Genomic DNA, 22,966 nt, shown 5'->3' with positions numbered 1-22,966 from the left:
TCCTGCACTGAGAGTGTCAAAGGTCATCATCAGCTTATACTCCCAGACTCTTCTGTCTCTCTGAGATTTGAAGTTACCTTTTAATACAAGTAATTTCATGTCTTTAATGCTGTGATCAGGAGACAAAAATGTATTGCCACAGGTAGATCCATTCTTTTCTTTTTTCTCTTATTGTGTGGCTATAAGAGTTCATCCTTGTTCTCAGTTTTTGCCCTGTCTCCCCTACATACAGACCCTCAGTTGGACATTTAGTACAATTAATTAGGTACACCACATTAGAAGTGACGCAGCTGAAAGTACCTGGTATCTTGTAGTCCTGATGTGAATTGGGGATCTTTATCTTGTCCGTGGTCATTATAAATGGACAGGTTTTACATTTTTTTCTGGTTGCAAGGAAGGGTTCCTGCTGCTGTTTGAGTGGACAGGGAGCTTCTGACAATGATGCTTCTTAGATTTGGTTTCCATCCAAAACACATAAAAAACTCTATTGTCTACAGCCAAGCCATCAGATACAGTCGTATATGTTCCAACCCCATGGATAGAGATGAACACCTTGGTCGCCTCAGAGAGACCTTTTTGAATCAGGGCTACCATCCAAGAACAATTCAAAACCAGATTACAAGAGCCACCAGAATATCAAGGAATCACCTGCTACATTACAAAGCTAAAGAAGAAAATAACCAGGTGCCTCTAGTGGTCACCTACAATCCAAATCTGGAGGCGCTAAGGGGAGCTGCACGGAAATGACAACCTTTACTACAAAAAGATGCCCGCTTACAATCCATTTTTACAGACCCCCCCACTTCTGTGTTTTAGGCAGCCCCCAAATCTAATTATTTGTATTAAATGTCCAACTGGGGGTCTGTATGTAGGGGAGACCTGTAGCAATACATTTTTGTCTCCCTGATCACAGCATTATGTACATGAAATTACTTGTCTATTGACTATGACGAACCCAGCAGCCAAACTGTAAAGATGTCTGAACCGTTTTTTTTTATCAAGTTTATGGTGCTGATTACGAATAAGACTTCAGATTTGCCAGATAGGCTCTAGTTTCTGAGATATTTAATTAGAGTAGAATTCTGGCTTCAAAAAGTGGCTTTTATAGCATTGTAAGCCTTCAAATTAAAATGCAAAATAATTCTATGGGATATTTCATTATCTAAGACACGGTTGGGGTTAAAAGACCAAAAGCTATTTCATATGTTATCCCACACAAGTCGCAATGGAAGAATGTGTTATTTTCATGGATGATTTATCTAAAAAAACTAGAACCAATTCAGTAAAACTAATGGGATTTTTGAATTGAGCACCCTCACTACCCTAAAACCATTCAATAAGCCTCAGCACTTGATTTTTTTTCTTTTTTTGTAGACCTGTGTTCCCTCAAAGTCCAAAATTGTTTGTGCAACTATGACTACATTTAGACTGTTGGGAAAAAATGGGCCAAAATGTTGTTACTTCTTTTTGCACAGTATGATCTTCACAGTGAATGAGCAGGTTATTCCATTATGCAGATAATTTGGTATTTAAGAGACTCTTTAGTTACCGTTATTTGATATTCTTGACCTGTCTTAGTAATAGATCATCTATATTAAATTGGTGTGGGTCTTCTAGAAAAAGCTCTTCTGCAGGACTGTGCAGCGGCTGCTACTCATTGAACAGTGCTGTGTAGTGCGAATGGTGTGTCCGGCATGGCTTTTTGTCCTTAGTCATGTGGCAATGCTCGTTAAAGGGTGGATATTGACTTTTACGATTGCTACATCTAATAGGTGACAATAGTGTTCCAGTCTTCTTCTCGGAAGAGGCCATTTGTATATTTAAATTCCCAGAGGAGCACTCCCTCTTTTCGCAATAATTTCATTGATTCTTTGCACTTGCCTGTGTGAAGAAAGCAGAGTTGTGGATTTCTATGCCTCATCCTTTTCTCCATTATGTCACTGATGGAGGTTTATCTAATGATGTTTCTTTCCTTAAAGCTAAAGGTTATGAATACATCCTGGAGCCATCGCCTGTCCCTTTACCGCTGGACAAACCCCAGTCTACACGGGTTTTGCAAGTGTCTTGTGGCAGAGCACACTCTCTTATTTTGACAGACAATGAAGGAGGTAAATAAAGTGTGAACCTCAAGAAGCTTTGTTTGGGTAAACCTGGTGTCACATATGACATTCACGGTCTGAGTACAGATCGCGATGACCTGACCGCTGCAGGTTTCTTGTCCTGAACTTACCAGCCTCTTGTATGGTTATGAACCTGTTTTGTTCATGCCAGGAGATCCTGCGGGTATTTCAGACATTGCAGTCTGTACCCAGAGAGGGCATGTCAGTCATGTGAAACCAGCCTATCATTAAAAATGTTGCCTACTTTAGCATTTTCCATATAGTGCATATAGATGTATCGGGGTGGTTTCACACTGCATTCCTGCAGACATTACGGGAGCTGTGGTATGATCAGACCATGTTCCTGTACGATCAGAAGACACCTCCATTACACAGTACACAGCAGGGGCACATTTATAAGATTATCTCAGCACAGGAACATTAGTTTTAAACACATCCAATTGTGTAAGTTATTATTATTCAAATATCTATTGATTAAAATCAACTTTAAGATTAACTTTGTTCATGGGAAAACCCATTTAACCCTTTTCCGACATCGGGCGTAATAGTACGCCGATGTCGGACTCCCTCTCTTTGATGTGGGCTCCGGCAGTGAGCCCACATCTTTCCCGTTACATGTGCCCGGAACAGCCGCGGATGGAATCGCGATCCACCCGCGGCTATTAACCTATTAAAAGCCGCTGTCAAATGCCGACAGCGGCATATAACATGCGCGGAAATCCACCCACCGGTGACCCCCATCAGGTGATCGCGGGTCACCAGTTCATTGGCATGACAACCAGAGGTGTCCCGGATTTCTGTGAGTGCCACCCAGTGGTGGGCGCTCATAGCAAGTGAGTAATTCTACTACATAGAGACGATTAGATCATCACTTCTAGGTAGCAGAGCCGATTGGGTTGTGGCAGCTTCTAGTCTCCCATGGGGGCTATTGAAGCATGCCAAAAGTTAAAAAAAAAAAAAAAAAGTTTTTAAAAATATAAAAAAATATAAAAGTTCAAATCGCCCCCCTTTCGCCCCATTCAAAATAAAACAATAAAAAAAAACAAAAACATACACATATTTGGTATTCCCGCATTCAAAATCGCCCGATCCATGAATAAAAAAAAAAGGATTAATGCTATTGCTAAACGGTGTAGTGAGAAAAAAGTAAAAATGCCAGAATTACTTTTTTTGGGTCACCGCGACATTGCATTAAAGTGCAGTAACGGGCGATCAAAAGATTGTATCTGGGCCAAAATGGAATAATTAAAAACTTCAGCTCTGCACACAGAGAATAAGCCCTCACCCGACCCCAGATCATGAAAAATGGAGACGCTACGGGTATCGGAAAATGGCGCAATTTTTTTTTTTTTAAACAAAGTTTGGAATTTTTTTTCACCACTTAGATAAAAAAGAACCTAGACATGTTAGGTGTCTAGGAACTCGTATTGACCTGGAGAATCATAATGGCAGGTCAGTAGTGATGAGCCAGTATGCTTGTTACTCGAGTTTCTCCCAGCATGCTCGAGTGGTCTCCGAGTATTTTAGCGTGCTCGGAGATTTAGTTTATGTCGACGCAGCTGCATGATTTGTGGCTGCTAGACAGCTTGAATACATGGGGGGGATCCCCTAACAAACAGGCCATCCCCACATGTATTCAAGCTGTCTAACAGCAGCAAATCGTGCAGCTGCGGCAACTCAAACATAATCTCCGAGCACGCTGAAATACTCGGAGACCACCCGAGCATGCTCGGAAAAACTCGAGTAGCAAGCATACTCGCTCATCACTTTTAGCATTTAGCGAATCTAGTAAAAAAGCCAAAATAAAACAAGTGTGGGATTGCACTTTTTTTGCAATTTCACCGCACTTGGAATTTTTTTTCCCATTTTCTAGTACATCACATGGAAAAACCAATGGTGTCGTTCAAAATTACAACTCATCCCGCAAAAAATAAGCCCTCACATGGCCATATTGACAGAAAACTAAAAAAGTTATGGCTCTGGGAAGAAGGGGAGCAAAAAATTAAAATGCAAAACCAAAAATACCTCTGGTCGTTAAGGGGTTAAATACGCTATGAAATCTTATTGGAAATAAACATGTCATGATAGATCTTCTTACCTGATCGCTACTATCACTACTGTTCTAATAAATTATATAAAAAAAGTGATCAGGTTTAATAACACTGTTGTAAGAAATTACTTCTATGGTACATAACTATGGCTGCGTGAGCTTTAGTGTGTCTGAATCAAATCTACAGTGGAAGAATTCCAACATCACAACAATGAATACAAGGCATCTTGACCCATTGTGTAAATAAAACCTGATCTCTTCTATACTGGAGTATGCCCACATGAAAGTGCAGGGCTGAATCTGTGTTGGCTCTGCACTATACTGCTCTGGGCTATAAGTCGGCATGCCAGCACTAATAGGAATTGTTGTTTCAGTTTTCAGCATTGGGAATAATTCATATGGGCAGTGTGCAAGACGTATTGTTGAAGGTGAGATTTACAGGTAAGATATATTGAAAGCACACTAACCCCCTAAAGCCTAAATTATCGGCATATATTGTGCAGTTAAGTATAATTTATTATAAGTAAATGATAGTTTGCACTGCTTCAATGGAATAATCTAAAATGTGAATTCTGACCAATGTCGCTTCATGTGGTAACAACTCAGGAACGCTTCAACGAATCCCAATTATTGTTAGTTTGTTCATGACACATTGTGCTTTATGTTAGTGGTAAATTAAGGTCTATATGTTTTACGTTTATTTGGGAAAATATCGGAATTTTGCAGAAAATTTGGAAAACTTTCAATCTTTTTTTATCCTTGAACCAGTTAGTTATGGCAGGGCTCAGAAGGGAAGGAGCACCATTAAGGCACCCAAACAGCATTAACCCCTTCACCCCCGGAGCTTTTTCCGTTTTTTCGTTTTTCGCTCTCCTCCTTCCCAGAGCCATAACTTTTTTATTTTTCCATCAATATGGCCATGTGACGGCTTATTTTTTTGCGGGACGAGATGTACTTTTGAACGATATCATTGGTCTTACCATGCCGTGTAACAGAAAACGGGAAAAAAATTCCAAGTGCGATGAAATTTCAAAAAAAGTGCAATCTCACACTTGTTTTTAGTTTGGCTTTATTGCTAGGTTCACCAAATGCTAAAACTGATCTGCCATTATGATTCTCCAGGTCATTACGAGTTTATAGACATCAAACATGACTAGGTTCTCTTTTACCTAAGTGGTAAAAAAAAAATTCCAAAGTTTGCTAAAAAAAAAATAAATTGTGCCATTTTCTTATACCCGTAGCGTCTCCAATTTTCGTGATCTGGGGTCGGGTGAGGGCTTATTTTTTGCGAGCCGAGCTGGCGTTTTTAATGATACCATTTTGGTGCAGATACGTTCTTTTGATCGCCCGTTATTGTATTTTAATGCAATGTTGCGGCGACCAAAAAAATGTAATTTTGGCGATTTGATTTTTTTTTCTCGCTACGCCATTTAGCGACCAGGTTAATCCTTTGTTTTTTTTGATAGATCGGGCGATTCTGAATGCGGCGATACCAAATATGTGTAGGTTTGATTTTTTTTTTTATTGTTTTATTTTGATTGGGGCGAAAGGGGGGTGATTTGAACTTTTATATATTTTTTATTTTTTTTTATATTTTTAAACACTTTTTTTTAATTTTGGCATGCTCCAATAGCCTCCATAGGAGGCTAGAAGCATGCACAACTCGATCGCCTCTGCTACATAGAGGTGAAGCACAGATCACCTCTAAGTAGCAGAAATGCAGGGTTGCTTTGAACGCCGACCACAGGGTCTCAAGGAGACCTCTGGTTGTTATGGCAATGCACCGATGAGACCTGATCATGTGACAGGGGTCAGCGGTGCGAGCACTTCCGGCTGCGCGGCCGGGAGTGCTAGTTAAATGCCGCTGTCAGCGCTTAACAGCTGCATTTAACTAGTTAATGGGCGCGGGCGGATCGCGATTCCGCTTGCGCTCATTGCGCGCACATGTCAGCTGTACAAAACAGCTGACATGTCGCAGCTTTGAGGTGGGCTCACCGCCGGAGCCCACCTCAAAGCGGGGGTTCTGCCAGCTGACGTACTGTTCCGTCAGCTGGCAGAAAGGGGTTAATGACCGCCGATACGCCTTTTAACGGCGCTATGGAAAAAGTGTATAGCGCCCCCAGAGTCAGATTTTCTCCGGGGTCTCAGCTGCCGGGGGTAGCCGAGACCCCACAAAACATGATTCGGGTCGGGTTTTACTGACCCCTAGGTTGCAATTGTCTTTATTAACCGTATAACCACTACCACAAAAAAAAAAGCGCGATATGCCATTTAATTTCTCCTTTGATGTGATCGCACAAGTAGGGTCCCCGATCCACCCCTGGAACCTCCGTTGTCCGTCCATGGCCCCCTGAAGTCCCCCGTGCCTCCGGCATCATCTTCCGGGAGAAAATGGAGGGCACACTGTGCCCGCCGAGATATGCCGGCTGGCACCAGGCAACAATAGGAAGGTTTTTTCTATTGGTTCATTTTGGTCACTGTGATAGACACTATCACAGTGATCTAAATAAAAAAAAAATAGTAAATACCCCCCCCCCCATCACCCCCTTAGATAGGGAAAAATAATAAAATAAAGAAAATATATTTCTTTCCATTTTCCAATTAGGGTTAGAGTTGGGCTAAAGTGGCTTGGGCTAAAGTTAGGGTTTGGGCTAAAGTTAGGGTTGAGATTAGAGTTAGAGTTGGGATTATGGTTAGGTTTGTGGTTACGGTTACGGTTAGGGTTGTGGTTGGGGTTTGGGTAGGGGTTAGGATTAGGGTTTGGGTTGGGATTAGGGTTAGGGGTGTGTTGGTGTTAGGATTGTGATTAGGGTTATGGTTAGCGTTTGGGTTAGGGTTGGCGCTAGAATTGGGGGGTTTTCCACTGTTTAGGTACATCAGGGGGTGTCCAAACGCGACATGGCGCCACAAGTCAAATAGTTCTCCCGCCCTTCTGACCTCTGCCGTGCGCCCAAACAGTGGTTTATCCCCACATATGGGGCATCAGCGTACTCAGGACAAATTGGACAACAACTTTTGGGGTTCAATTTCTCCTGTTACCCTTGGGAAAATAAAAAATTGGGCTCTAAAATTGATTTTTGTGGGAAAAAAATGATTTTTTTACTTTCACGGCTCTGCGTTATAAACTTCTGTTAAGCATTTGGGTGCTCAAAGTGCTCACCACACATCTGCATAAGCTCCTTGGGGGGTCTAGTTTCCAAAATGGTGGGGGGGGGGTGTTTCCACCATTGTGGAGGGGTGTTTCCACTGTTTAAGCACATCAGGGGCTCTCCAAACGTGACATGACGCCTGCAGACCATTCCGTCAAAGTCTGCATTCCAAAAAGGCACTACTTCCCTTCCGAGCCCTGACGTGTGCCCAAACAGTAGTTTTCTCCCACATATGGGGTACCAGCGTACTCATGACAAATTGCACAACAACTTTTTTGGTCCAATTTTTCCTGTTACCCTTGTGAAAGTAAAAATTTGGGGGTGAAAAATCATTTTTGGGGAAAAAATATGATTTTTTATTTTCACGGCTCTGCGTTATAAACTTCTGTGAAGCACTTGGGGGTTCAAAGTGCTCACCACATATCTAGATAAGCTCTTTGGTTGGTCTAGTTTCCAAAATGTGGTCAATTATGGGGGGTTTCTACTGTTTAGGCACATCAAGGGCTCTGCAAATGCAACATGACACCCGCAGAGCATTCCATCAAATTCTGCATTCCAAAACGGCACTACTTCCCTTCCGAGCCCCGATGTGTGCCCAAACAGTAGTTTTCTCACGCATATGGGGTATCAGTGTACTCAGAACAAACTGGACAACGTTTGGGGTCCAATTTCTCCTGTTACCCTTGTGAAAATGAAAAATTGCGGGCTAAAAAATAATTTTGGAGGACAAAAAATGATTTTTATTTTCTTGGCTCTGCGTTATAAACTTCTGTGAAGCACTTGGGGGTTCAAAGTGCTCACCACACATCTAGATAAGTTACATAAGGGGTCTAGTTTCCAAAATGGTGATCCACATGTGTTAATTCATAGTTTTGATGCCTTCAGTGTGAATGTACAATTTTCATAGTCATGAAAATACAGAAAAATCTTCAAATGAGAAGGTGTGTCCAAACTTTTGGTCTGTACTGTATCTCTCTGATTTAAGGGAATTAAAATTAAAGCATTCCAGAGTTATAACCTCATAAAGTGACCGTGGTTAGAATTGTAAAAATTGGCCTGGTCATTAAGCTGCAAATTGGCTCTGTCACTAAGGGGTTAAACCCCGACAAATGACCTCACTTAGCAAACTACACCCCTAAAGGATTTTATCCAGGTGTATATTGAGAATTTTGAACTTACCTGTACTACACAGAATTTGATAACTTTAGGTAGTCATATTGAAAATTCTTTTTTTTCACAAAAATTTTGCTTTAGCCCCCAATGTATCACTTTTGCAAGTTGTAACATGAGAAAAGTGGACCGCAATGTTTGTTACCCACTTTCTTCTGAGCTTGGCAATACCTCCACATGTAGTCGAAAAGTTCTGTTTGGATAAACAGCAGGGCTCGGGAGGGTAGAAGAGACATTTGGTATTTGTAACGTATATCTGGGTAGAATAGATTGCAGACACCATGTCTTATTTGCAGAGACCCAATGTACCAAAATGGCAGAAAAATGTTGTTTTAGACTATAATTTGTAATTTTCGCAATTGATAAAAGTGGACCCTATAACTTGCTACGAAATTTCTTCAGAACACCAAGATACTCCATATGTGGTCAAAAACGGCTGTTTGGTCACATGGACTATAAATTTGTCTGGAATAGATTGTGAATGCCATGTCATGTTTGCAGAGCCACTGACATAGCTCACCGACACACTAAGGCTACTTTCACACTTGCGTTTTTATCTGCATGCGTTTGTAAAAAAACGCATGTGTGAAAAAACGCATGTAAACGCGGTAAAACGCATGCGTTTTTTAGACGCATGCGTTTTTATAGAAAAACACAAGAAAACAAGAAAAAAACAAAAAACCCTAACCCTAACCCTACCCCTAACCCTACCCCTAACCCTAACCCTAATCTGTGGCCACGCATTTAAGTGCCACGTATTTACGTGCCACGATATTTCAGTGCCATGTATAACCACGTAGTTATAGTAATTTTAATACGTGGCAATGAAATACGTGGCACTTAAATACGTGGCACGTGGCATAAGTGGCACTGAAATACGTGGCACGTGGCACTTAAATACGTGGCACGTGGCATAAGTGGCACTGAAATACGTGGCACGTGGCACTTAAATACGTGGCACGTGGCACTTAAATACGTGGCACGTGGCACTTAAATACGTGGCACGTGGCATAAGTGGCACTGAAATACGTGGCACGTGGCACTTAAATACGTGGCACGTGGCACTTAAATACGTGGCACGTGGCATAAGTGGCACTTAAATACGTGGCACGTGGCATAAGTGGCACTTAAATACGTGGCACGTGGCATAAGTGGCACTGAAATACGTGGCACGTGGCACTTAAATACGTGGCACGTGGCATAAGTGGCACTTAAATACGTGGCACGTGGCATAAGTGGCACTTAAATACGTGGCACGTGGCATAAGTGGCACTGAAATACGTGGCACGTGGCACTTAAATACGTGGCACGTGGCATAAGTGGCACTTAAATACGTGGCACGTGGCATAAGTGGCACTGAAATACGTGATACGTGGCACTTAAATACATGGCAATATGACTGTCAGAAAATGTTTATTAAATGGCTAGGGGTGAGGTTAGGGGTAGAGTTAGGGTTAGGGTTTGGATCCCGTTATCACCTTGATGGTGGTGGGTGGCTTTTTAGTGTGTTTTCTGTGTTTTTTCTATAAAAACGCATGCGTTTTTAGCGCAAACAAACGCATGTGCTTAAAAACGCATGCGTTTACATAGACAGCAATGCATTTTTTTGCCGCGAAAAAACGCATGCGTTTTTTCGCGGCAAAAAAACGCGCAAGAAAATACTACAGGTAGCATTTTTGAAAATGAACGCATGCAGACAAAAAACGCATGCGTTTGAAAACGCGAACAAACGCATGTGCAAAAAAACGCATGCGTTTTCAATGTTAAATATAGGAAAAAAAACGCATGCGTTTTTTGTGCAAAAAACGCTGCAGACAAAAACGCAAGTGTGAAACCACCCTAAGAGGACTTAGAAATCCTCCAAACTATTTTTTTCTCCTCAAAAAAAAAAAAAAACACCAGAAAAAAGGCTCACCTGCCCAGGCCTCTAAACAAATACACTATCAGGATGCAGTGGACCCAATTAAAGGGAACCTGTCACCCCCAAAATTGATGGTGAGGTAAGCTCACCGGCATCAGGGGCTTATCTACAGCATTCTGTAATGCTGTAGATAAGCCCACGATGTTACCTGAAAGATGAGAAAAATACATTAGATTATACTCACCCAGGGGCGGTCCCGCTCCGATGGGCGTATCAGGTCCGGTACAGCGCCTCCCATCTTCATTCCATGACGTCCTCTTCTTGTCTTCACGCCGCGGCTCCGGCGCAGGCGTACTTTGTCTGCCCTGTTGAGGGCAGAGCAAAGTACTGCAGTGCGCAGGCGCCGGAAAGGACAGAGAGGCCCGGCGCCTGCGCACTGAGCCGGAGCCGCGGCGTGAAGACCAAAAGAGGACGTCATGGAATGAAGATAGGAGGCCCGGAGCGGACCTGAGACACCCATCGGACCAGACCGCAGCGGGACTGCCCCTGGGTGAGTATAATCTAACCTCTTTTTCTCCTCTTTCAGGTAACATCGGGGACTAATCTACAGCATTACAGAATGCTGTAGAGAAGCCCCTGATGCCGGTGAGCTTACTTCACCATCGATTTTGGGGGTGACAGGTTCCCTTTAAAGATGGCGGAAACACAGGTGCAGCAATACCGATGAAACAACCACTTTCAATCTAGTGTGTGGCTGTTTGGTATATTAGTGCACAAAAAATGATAAAAATCTGTATGCGGCGTTGTTCACATCAGGTTAGGCTACTTTCACACGGACGACGACCCCAAAAACATTACATGCAACGTTTTTTGGTGGCGACGGTCCGACGCAACACGACGCATAACCGTCGCACGACGGTTGCGACGTGTGGCAATGCGTCGCAAATAAAAGTCTATGGAGAAAAAACGCATCCTGCAAGCAATTTTGCAGGATGCGTTTTTTCTGCAAAATGACGCATAGCGACGTACGACGCTAGTGTGAAAGAGGCCTAATGCAGAGCCTATTATTTACAGCCTATTAGTGACGCCCATACTCTTAGATCAGGTGGGCTGCCCAGTGCTAACCAAAATGCAAGCTTTTGTGACCAGAGGGGTCCATTGCACCCTGATAGTGCATTTGTTTGGAGGCCTGAGCAGGTAAGCATCTCTGCCTTTTTTCTGTTTTTTTTTTTTTTTTTTTTTTTTTAGGGAGAAAGAGCCCCTGACATGCCAAAACAACAGAAACCCCCCCCCCCCCCCCACCACCACCACAAGTGACCGCATTTTGGAAAGCAGACCACTGAAGGAATTCATCTAGGGTTATAGTATGCATTTTTAACATACAAGTGATTCACAAAACTTTATAACATTTAGATGTGAAAACAAAAACAAAAAAATTCCACTAAAATACTGTTTTAGCACTAACTTTATAATTTCAATGAGGAATAATAGGAGGAATAGGACCCCATAATTTGTTATGCAATTTTTACTGAATGTGGCAGTACCCATATGTGGTTATACTGTACTGTTTGAGCACACTGCAGGGGTCGGATGGGAAGTAGCGCTATTTGGCTTTTAGAACCCAGAGTTTGAATAGAGTGTGGGCTTTCTAGGGGTGTAGTGAGTATTTTGAACCCACAGGGGCATCACACAATTTTATAACTTTGGGTTGTAGAAATATAGCATTTTAGTTACAAAAATGTCATTTTTGTATTTGCTGCAAATTTGTTAATTATACAAGGGTTAATAGGTGAAACGGACCCCACAATTTATTGCGCAATTTCTCCCGAAAAGGTGATACCCCAATTGTTGTCAGAAATGACTGTTTGGCCACACGTCAGTACTGAAACGGAAGGAGCGCTATTTGGCTTTTGGAGCACAGATTTTGCTAGAATACTTTGCGGAGCCCCGAAGGTGCCAGGACAGCAGAGAAACCTCAAAAGTGAGCCCATTCTAGAAATTGCAACTCTCAAGGAATTAATTTTCGGCTGCAGTGACTATTTTGTAACATCCATGCGAGGCTTTTTTCTGGAGAATTGCAAATCTTCCAGTTTAGTACCCATACATTGTGTCCCCATACAGGGTAGAGCCCCCATACATTATGCCCGGCTTGTGCTTCTGGTGACACACACCCCGTAAATTGAGTGCTCTCACCCCACTACAATAATGCCAAACATGTGGCTACTTACTGTAATTTAGGCACAGTGGGGCTCAGAAGGAGGGGGGCATTTGGATTTGGAAGCGCAGAATTCACTGGATTTTATTTGAAGGGGTGAGAGCCATGTTGCTTTTCCAGAGTCATTGTTCTACCAGTAACTTGAGTGAACAAATAGCAGTATAAGAATAGTCCTTATTTTTATTTTTTTTTACGCCGCTCCTTGTGCGGTATTATTAGACGTCTGTCTGTGTTCTTCAGGTTGGTGCCATTACAGCGATACCAGATTTATATATATTTTTTTTATGTTTTGCTGCTATCACACAGTAAAAATAATTTTTCAAGTTCCATTCATTTTAAAATATACATCAATACTTTCATTGTTGAGTGTAATAATGTAATAATAAGTGTAATAATGAGTTCACTCTTCTACATCCTTTAAATGCACTAGAATGCCACATTGAAACCTGGAGCCCTCCACAATCCTCCATCTCTAATGACTTCAGTTTACATAATCAGTTCCACCATTAGACTAGTAGCGTTTGGTCCATGGTAAAAAAAAAAAATGGAGGCGATTTCAGCAATGAAGTTGGTCTACTTGATAGACTATTGTATTATGGCCATGTTGTTTCAGATTTGTTGTCTTTTATAGCTAATATGAAAATTGTTGTTGCATTTTTCTTTTAAGAACAATAGAAAGCTGAACTTGTTCTTAGAAAAGTTCATTATATAAGTCATGACCAGCCCCATTTTCAGTAAATATAAGTAAAATGAATGCAGAAAACACTAAATATTCTATTTTTTTCATGCTAGTGAAAGCCAGTTGGTTCACAGGGTTATGCAGCTTGACAGCGCAGTTGTTCAGGTAAGGCACAGTACTGATGTGCTAAAATTCTACATACTGCTTCACAGAATTCACGGAATTTGTATTATTTCCTAAATGTAAAGTTAAGCATTTTTCTAATTAGTTTTCTCTAAAGGTTTTCCATGATTTTTCTGCTGCGGTGTTTCTGTAAGTTCTTTATAGAACTCTGTGCTTTGCTTTTGCAAAAATTCTACAAATCCATCAGAACTTCTGCTCCTGGTTCTGACAGCTCTTTCTGCTCCCTCTCCTTTTTCTTTGTGTTAGAGATAACAAGAGGGAGGGATGGTACATAGCTCTTCAGTCAAGAGAGGGGAAAGTACAGGGGCTTCTCACTAAATTAGAATATCATCAAAAAGTTAATTTATTTCAGTTCTTCAATACAAAAAGTGAAACTCGTATATTATATAGAGTCATTACAAACAGAGTGATCTATTTCAAGTGTTTATTTCTGTTAATGTTCAAAATTATGGCTTACAGCCAATGAAAACCCAAAAGTCATTATCTCAGTAAATTAGAATACTTTATAAGACTGGCTTGAAAAATGATTTTAAAATCCTAAATGTTGGTCTACGGAAATGTATGTTCAGTAAATGCACTCAATACTTGGTCGGGGCTCCTTTTGCATCAATTACTGCATCAATGCGGCGTGGCATGGAGGCGATCAGCCTGTGGCACTGCTGAGGTGTTATGGAAGCCCAGGTTGCTTTGATAGTATACTGCCTTCAGCTTGTCTGCATTGTTGGGTCTGGTGTCTCGCATCTTCCTCTTTACAATACCCTATAGATTCTCTATGGGTATGAGCACACATTGCGGATTCCATTGCGGATTTTTCCACACGGATTCTGTAGAATCCGCAGGTAAAAAGACCTGTGTTTTACCTGCAGGTTTTCTGCAGATTTTGCCTGCGTTTTTATACCTGCGGATTCCTATAATTGAATAGGTGTAAAAACGCTGCGGATTCCGCACAAAGAATTGACATGCTGTGGAAAATAATCTGCTCCATTTCTGCACGGAATTTTCTGCAGCATGTGCACAGCGGATTTGGTTTTCATGGTATTGGACACTGCATGGTAAACTGCTGCAGATCCGCAGGGCCAAATCCGCAACGTGTACACATACCCTATGGGGTTAAGGTCAGGGGAGTTTGCTGGCCAATCAAGCACAGTGATACTGTTGTTTGTAAACCAGGTATTGGTACTTTCGGCAGTGTGGACAGGTGCCAAGTCCTGCTGGAGAATGAAATTTCCATCTCCAAAAAGCTTGTTGGCAGAGGGAAGCATGAAGTGCTCTAAAATTTCCTGGTAGAAGGATGCCCTGACTTTGGTCTTGATAAAACACAGTGGACCTACACCAGCAGATGACATGGCTCCCAAACCATCAGTGATTGTGGACACTTCACACTAGACCTCAAGCAGCTTGGATTGTGGCCTCTCCACTCTTCCTTCAGACTCTGGGACCTTTATTTCCAAATGAAATGCAAAACTTACTTTCATCTGAAAACAACACCTTGGACCACTGAGCAACAGTCCAGTTCTTTTTCACCATGGCCCAGGTAAGACGCTTCTGGCATTGTCTATTGGTCATAAGTGGCTTGACACAAGGAATGCGACACTTGTAGCCCATGTCCTGGATACGCCTGTGTGTGGTGGCTCTTGAAGCAATAACTCCAGTAGCAGTCCACTCCTTGTGAATCTCCCCCAAATTTTTGAATGGCCTTTTTTTCACAATCCTTTCAAGGCTGCAGTTACGGTATCCTGGTTGCTTGTGCACCTTTTTCTACCACACTTTTTCCTTTCACTCAACTTTCCATTAACATGCTTGGATACAGCACTCTGTGAACAGCCAGTGTCTTTAGCAATGACCTTTTGTGGCTTACCTTCCTTATGGAGTGTGTCACTGACTGCCTTCTGGATATCTGTCAAGTCAGACTCAGCAGTCTTCCCCATGATTATGGAGCCTACTGACTATGGTACCTTTTTAAACCCTTAGGAAGCCTTTGCAGGTGTTTTTCGTTAATTATTCTAATTTACTGAGATAATGACTTTTGGGTTTTTCATTGGCTGTAAGCCATAATCATCAGCATTAACAGAAATACACACCTGAAAAAGATCACTCTGTAATGACTCTATATAATATATGAGTTTCACTTTTTGTATTGAAGAACGGAAATAAATTACCTTTTTGAAGATATTCTAATTTTGTGAGAAGCACCTATATCTCTGTAGACAAGGAGGAAAGCAGATTGAGAGAAAATAAGTGAGGTATTAGAGATGTGCTAATACATAATAATAATAGTCTTTATTTTTATATAGCGCCAACATATTCAGCAGCGCTTTACAGTTTGCACACATTATCATCACTGTCCCCGATGGGGCTCACAATCTAAGTTCCCAATCAGTATGTCTTTGGAATACATGAAAGCAAGTGAAGACTGCAGCACCCTGGATGCACACAAACACGACATCCAGCCTGTATTACTGGGAGGGACACTCTCGCATGAGAATAATCTGCATATCTGGGGGTTTCAAAATAAATGAAAACATAAAATTGGCAGACTGAAACTTAGTGGAATTTTATTATCTAAAGGTAACTACGAACATATGTAAAATCCTTTTATTTTCCATTTCAGAGGTGTCCATAGTCATTTTAAATTGTATGCTTATAATTATTACAACTACAGAAAAGGATGTCCTGTAACAATAATCTTGTAGTATTGTCTGCTAGACAGTAAAGCTATGGTCACACGTTGCGTTTCTTGCTGCGTATTTTCCCGCAGGCAAAACCTGCTTTTTTTTGGCAGTAAAGAAGCTGCCTACATTTTTGCTGCATTACTTTTGTTGGCTCTTGTTCATGTTGATAAAGTTTAATGGCTGAAAAAAAAGCCTGATTTAACTTCATTAGATTTGTGCAGCACAAACTGATACCTGCGTTTTTTTGCTGAGTTTTTGCACTTACCCTTTGTCTCCTTTGGGTGAAAAAATGCTGCAAATACGCGGAAAAAAACGCTGAAAGAAGTGACATGCTGCAGTTTGCAAAAACCCAGCAGTTTTCAAAATCTTTTATTTAAAAAAAAATGTCTGTGCATGAGATTTCTGAAGTCGCAGCTTAAAATTTGCATTAAAAAAAGGCAAAAAAAAGCTGCAAAAACACGATGTGTGAACAAAGCCTAAGGATCAGTTCACATACTTCGGGATCGCTCCACAGCTAAATCTGCTGCAAGTCAAAAGCTTCATGTTTGTGTTTGCAGGTTGCTTGCGGACAAGATCATTCTCTCTTCAGGACAGAGCGAGGAGAAGTTTATTCCTGTGGTTGGGGAGCTGATGGACAAACGGGTAACTTCAAAATGGGTTTACATCTTGTTAGGTTTGATGTATATTTTCTGATACCTATGTAGCCCACCAAATATTCTAGATCATTCAAAATAAGGAAGGGAAGGATGATCCTGCAGGAGACATATTGTATACATAATGCAGTTTTCTACATGTCGTCCATGATGTGTTTTCTAACATGATGGTGCACAATGAGTATTTTGTTTTGGATGTGGGGGGTTTGTTTTGTTTGTGTTTTTGGGACAAGCAAAAATCTTTCAGTAAAAAAAATCCTTAACAAACGTGTAATTTTGTCTCAAAGCAAATTTGTCAGCTCTATGTAAGGGCAGCTTACTACAGCTACAGGTTTATACTCCCAGTTGCCAAAACTGCACAAAAAAATGAACACATCAGACACACAGTTTATGAGGTAAAATCATGATGGGTAGTCTCCGCCTTTCCCTCTCGTGTACTCGCGTATACACAGCACCTGTCAATCACTCCAGGTAGGCTAGGCGACCCTGTCACCTTGTGAGTAGAACATAAATTATATATCCGGTGTATTTTGTAGCTCTCCAGGTAGGATGTCTCAAAGTAAGAAAACCACCTAAAATAACATTTATTAGATATGCATTAAAAAGGACCGAAAGAAGTGGTCCCATGAGAAGGACAAAAGAAGTGCCTTAAAATACATTGGGGATGATTTTATAATAGTAGAAATAGTGGAAAAGAATGGAAGTCTACATTAGAAAGGGTAAAAACTCCTCTAATGACAATCAATTGTGATATTAAAGGGTAAATTATTCATGAAGAAACTACTGAACTTCAAAATTCTCGAGTTCTGTAATCTCCCTGAACGTAGGGGTTGGCACCCTAAAATCAATGCGACAATGGTGCCCTCGTTCGATGCCGACTGACCTTTGTAAGGCCGGGGTAACACTTGCGAGTTCAATGTGAGAAACTTGCACATCAAGTCCCGGAACTGCCGCCGGCACTCGGGACCGGAGCGTTCAGCTGCATAGAAATACATGCTCCAGTCCCGAGTGCCGGTGGCAGTGCCGGGACTTGATGCGCGAGTTTCTCGCATTGAACTCGCAAGTGTAACCCCGTCCTAATTCCTAGGTGAGCTCTTGGTCAGTTTATTGTCAAATGGTCAGTCACATAAATTACATCAATCCATGTCAGATAAGACTAAGTGATCACTAGTTTGTAGACAAATCCACCTCACATTGACCCCAGACAATGGTTAACACAAACCTGTATAGGAAAATGTCAGTGCTACATGTACTAATTGATATAATTGGTAAATTTGTCTATCTCTACGCATTTCCCCTTACTCAGAGATGTTCTTCAGGATAAAAAAGGTTCCACAAAAGAACCCCCATTACGGAACGCTCTGATCTGCTGGCTATAAATGCGCGCAGCATTATTCCTTGGGTAATAATGCGCTTTGTAAGTACAGCTTATTACAGCTATACTCCTAGTTGTCAAAACTGCACAAAAAATTAACACACCGGACACACAGTTTATGTTGTATTCTGTTATCTCTTCAGGTAGGTGATTTTTTTTCTCCACGTAGGAAAAATCTGCTTTCTTTCTCGCTTCATTGGGGGACACAGGTAACCATGGGTGTATGCTGCTGTCGCTAGGAGGGTGACACTATGCAAATAAAGAAAGATAACTCCTCCCCGGCAGTATACACCCTCCGACAGGCACCAGGCAACTCAGCTTTTGCTTAGTGTCTGTAGGAGGCGGACCTGGATCTAACACCAGATCCGCTTTATTTTTCCTTACAGGGTTTTGTTGTGTGTTATTAATCATTTCCCCTTTCTTTTTCAGATTTCTCTTCTGGGTAACAGGGTGCAGTTTTTTCTCACCCTGTTTTCCCTTCATAATGCGACCGAGAGAGCAGTGTGGTATCATCCACATCGCACCCTCTCGGACCCGCTGGGCAGGACTCTGTCCCCTGTCACCCTTATGGGTGTTTCAGGGTGACTATCTTGGTGGCCAGTCCTCGCCCTATCCCTTCCTCATTCCTCTCCTCGGAGAGGGCTGAGAGGAAGACGGCGGTCACCTTCGGAGGCCTCCCCCCTTTTCAGGGGTTGACGCAGTCTTCTGCGCTGGGGCACGGCGTGGGAAGGAGGATCCCCTCTTCCAGCACCCTTTCTACTCCCCAAGGGCTCCTGACGTGATCCTCGACTGGGACAAGATCAGGTACAGAAAAACTAATCTTCCCCTCTCCCCTGTCAGTCTGTCCTCGGTCAGTCCGTCCTGCCTTTTCATAGGGACTTAGCTTCTTTAAGCACAGCCTCCGCAGTGCTGCCTTGTGCAGCGCTCTCCACAGTTCCGGGCGCTCCTTTTATGGGGACACGTTTGGGGGGACATAGCGGACGCTCCTTTATTTGAAATCTGCCCCTTTTCTTCCCTGCAGCGTGCGCTTTCCTGCCGCTGCTTCCGGCGGGCTTCGCTCCACGCCCCCTTGCTTTTTGGTGCTCCCTCTCCGGATCTTCTCAGCGCTGGGCACGTCTCTCCATGGAATCTAGCGCTGCTATTGGTCATGCTCAGGCGGGCCACGCCCCTCTATACCGCCGTCCTATCAGGTCGCCGGTTTCTATTTGCTCGACCACGCCCCTCCTCTGGCGCGCTCTCTGCACACGCATGGCACAGCTTACCACGTCTTCCCGGCTAATTACCTCCGGCGCATCGTGTGCCCTCCAGGACCTCTTCTAGGCGGGGGACACAGCCTTTCCTGCACTGCGCTGATCGCCAGGTCTGTACGCTTTGCTATCTTTTCCCTGCCGCTACTTCCCTATGCAGCATTGCCTGCTGGCATTCTGCTTCTGGTATTTTTCACTCTCTACCTATGTCTAACCCTACAGGGGCCCCCGGCTATATTTCCACGGTGATTCACTACCCTTGTGCCCGCTGTAAGAAAAAGTGGGCTTCAGGCCAGCCGTCGCCTTTCTGTACGTCCTGCAGTCCTTCCATCATGTCCGTCTCTCAGGAGGCCCCTAATGCTCGGGAGTGCACTCCCCCTCCCCCAGAGTGTTGCGATGTCTCAGTCAGTCTCGGACTTGACTAAAGTATCTCAGTCCATGGTTCAGGTACTGCTGACTACTGCCACCAGTGCCACGAACGCTTCACACAGTGATTTGCTCGCACCTGTCCAAGACCCTCACAGGGGCAGACTTGAGAAAAGATCCAGAAAGCGATTTCTGTCTAGTTCTTCATCCACTTCTCCGGACCCCACTGCGTGAGCCGGAATACCCCTCTCTGCCCGTTTCCCCTCGCAGGTGGACGTCGGGTCAGATGTATCTTCTCAGTCGGAATCTGACTCAGATGCAGATCAGACTTCCGAGACACAGGATATGGTTGACAGCCTTATCTCGGCCATTATTCAAATGCTTGAGCTTAAGGAGGAAGAGGCAGCTTCTAGAGCGTCCTTCTAGAGTTTTTCCCAATCACAAGGAATTTGACAACACTACGTCTAGACACTGGGAACATCCCGGTAAACGCTTTCCGGGAAGGAAACATCTGGACATTTTATACCCTTTTGATTCATACCGTGTTAAGAAATGGTCCAAATCACCTAAGGTAGATCAGCCAGTGTCTAGATTATCCTCCCAGACAGTGCTGTTCATTCCTGACTCGGCGTCTCTGAAGGACCCCACAGACAGGCAAATCGAGGCTTTAACCAAATCGGCCTTTGAAGCTTCTGGCACCTCTCTGTCCCAATTTTGCCTCTTCTTGGGTGGCAAAAGCGGTGTCGGCATGGGCCAAGACCCTACGCAGAGGCATTGTAGCTTTGGCTCCCGCACAGGAGCTAGCGGATTTAGCAGGTCAGATTTCACTTGCTGGGAAATACCTCTTGAATGCCTCTCTGGATGCGGCTGCTTGCTCTGCTATGGCAAACTGCAACATTGTCGCCATTCGCCGTGTCCTTTGGCTGAAGGCGTGGAACACAGATCCCGCTTCCAAAAAATCCCTCACAGGTCTGCCTTTCCAAGGATCCAGGCTTTTTGGCGCACAGCTAGACCAAATGATTTCAGACGCCACTGGCTTACCGCCACACTTCTGCCGCAGTTTAAGCCTAGAAGTCCCTTCAATAGAAAGGGTCCCAAATCCTTTCGCCCCTTTTGCTCCTTCGCTTCATCGGCCCTCCTCTCAAAGGGAACGAAGGAAGCCTTCTTTCCAACCTACCCCTCACTGGAGAGCTAAAAGCCGCTCCTCCAAGTCTTCCGGTCTTCGTGACCACAGATATTCTTCTAAATGACAGGTCACCCCCACCTGGAACTCTTTCCAGGGTGGGAGGCAGGCTTCTTCGCTTCACAGAGGCTTGGTTATCGGTGGTCGACAATGCCTGGGTCAGGGAGATCGTTACATCAGGCTGCAAAATAGAATTTTCTTCGCCCCCAGGAAGACGTTTCTTCCTCTCTCGTTCACCCAAACAGCCCTCCCATGTACCAGGGCTTCTCCAAGCTGTCGATTCCTTCCTCGCCTCTGGGGTAATCGTCCCAGTCCCTTCCAACCAGTGGTTTTCCGGCTTTTATTCGAGTCTTTTCATAGTTCTGAAAAAAGACGGCTCTCTTCGCCCGATTTTGGATCTCAAACAGTTGAACCACCACCTCCGGATTCGGCATTTCAAGATGGAGTCTCTGCGCTCGGTGATTGCTTCCATGGAACCAGGGGAATTTCTGTGCTCTGTGGACATTCGAAATGTGTACCTGCACATCCCAATTTGTGTTCAGCACCAAAGGTTCCTTCGTTTCGCAATCCAGGCCCAGCAATTCCAATTCACGGCCCTTCCATTTACGAAGGTAATGGTGGTGGTCATGGCCATCCTTCGATCGAAAGGGATTCTTGTTATCCCCTACCTCGACGACCTCCTTGTGAAAGGTCCGTCTCGCCGGGACTGCGGTCAGAACCTCCAGATCACTCTGGACACGTTGACCCGCTTCGGTTGGGTAATCAACGAACAGAAGTGCACCTTGATTCCGACCCAATGTCTAGAATTCCTGGGCATGGAATTCGATACCATTCAGGCCCAGGTCTTCCTCCCAAGGGAGAAGTTCCTTTCTCTTCGGATGGGCATCAAAGCCCTAAAGCATCCTACTCCTCTACCTCTACGGCTCAGCATGAGTGTTCTGGGAAAGATGGTTGCTTCCATGGAAGCGGTCCCTTTTGCTCAGTTCCATTCTCGACCTCTCCAAACGGGCCCTTCTGTCTGTTTTGGGACAGGAGTCCACTTTCCCTAGACCGCCCCGTTCTCCTCCCTCTCAATGTGAGACAGTCTCTCACTTGGTGGACGCTATCCACCTCCGTTCTGCGCTGGAGGTCGTTTCTCCCTCTCCGCTGGCAGGTCATCACCACTGACGCCAGTCTCCAGGGGTGGGGGGCGGTCTTTCTCCTCCTCACAGCCCACGGTCTCTGGACTGTTGTGGATTCTGCTCGTGGGCTCCCTCTTGTGGTTACTGCTGGTACTGGGTGATTTTGGTGGGTTGCGGTCTCGGGTTTCCATCTGTCCATCTGTGACTGGGTGTTTCCTATTTAACCTGGCCTTTCTGTCATTTCCTCGCCGGCTATCAATGTATTCAGATGTGCTCAGTTTGGTTCCTGCCTACCTGCTCCCAGATATGCAAGATAAGCTAAGTTCTGATTTTCAGTTGTTTGGTTTTTTGTCCAGCTTGCTTATTATGACTCTATGCTAGCTGGTAGCTCTAGTGGACTGAGGTTCTCCCCATGTGCCATGAGTTGGCACATGGGTTCTTGTAATCTCAGGATGGTTTTTGATTAGGGTTTTTTGCTGACCGCTCAGACCCCTTTTGTGTCATTCTGCTTTCTAGTTTCAGCGGGCCTCATCTTTGCTAAACCTATATTCATCTCTATGTGCGTGCCTTCCTCTCATTTCACCGTCAATACATGTGGGGGGCATCTATACCATTTGGGGTTCATTCCTCTGGAGGCAAGTGAGGTCTTTATTTCCTCTGCAGTACTAGTTAGCTCTTAGGCTGGAGCGTGGCGTCTAGAACCAACGTAGGCACGCTCCCTGGCTATTTCTAGTTGCGTTTGTCAGGAGTAGGGCAGCGGTCAGCCCAGGTTCCATCACCCTAGAGCTCGTCCGTTGTTTTTTATTACTTTGCTTATCCAGTGCTATCCCTAGCCATTGGGATTCATGACAGTATAGCCGGCCCACAAAGTGTTAATTGTTTGGGCTGAAGCAGGAGAAAAATAAGTGTTGGGGAAATTTTT

The 22,966-nt window shown here is 43.7% G+C and overlaps 1 protein-coding gene across 3 annotated transcripts in view; it reads left to right on the top strand.

The window, feature by feature from the left end:
• Window positions 1–22,966, top strand: part of RCC1L (RCC1 like) — an 86,668-nt gene that overhangs the window by 23,097 nt on the left and 40,605 nt on the right. For all 3 annotated transcript variants that reach the window (XM_077296453.1, XM_077296454.1, XM_077296455.1), the window contains exons 4-7: window positions 1,980–2,108; window positions 4,545–4,611; window positions 13,358–13,409; window positions 16,657–16,741. In XM_077296453.1, coding sequence (XP_077152568.1) covers window positions 1,980–2,108; window positions 4,545–4,611; window positions 13,358–13,409; window positions 16,657–16,741 — 333 coding nt within the window. The remainder of the gene's footprint in view (window positions 1–1,979; window positions 2,109–4,544; window positions 4,612–13,357; window positions 13,410–16,656; window positions 16,742–22,966) is intronic.

The sequence above is a fragment of the Ranitomeya variabilis genome, chromosome 3 (assembly GCF_051348905.1).
Source record: "Ranitomeya variabilis isolate aRanVar5 chromosome 3, aRanVar5.hap1, whole genome shotgun sequence".
Taxonomy (NCBI): domain Eukaryota; kingdom Metazoa; phylum Chordata; class Amphibia; order Anura; family Dendrobatidae; genus Ranitomeya; species Ranitomeya variabilis.
This window is presented reverse-complemented; position numbering and strand designations above follow the sequence as displayed.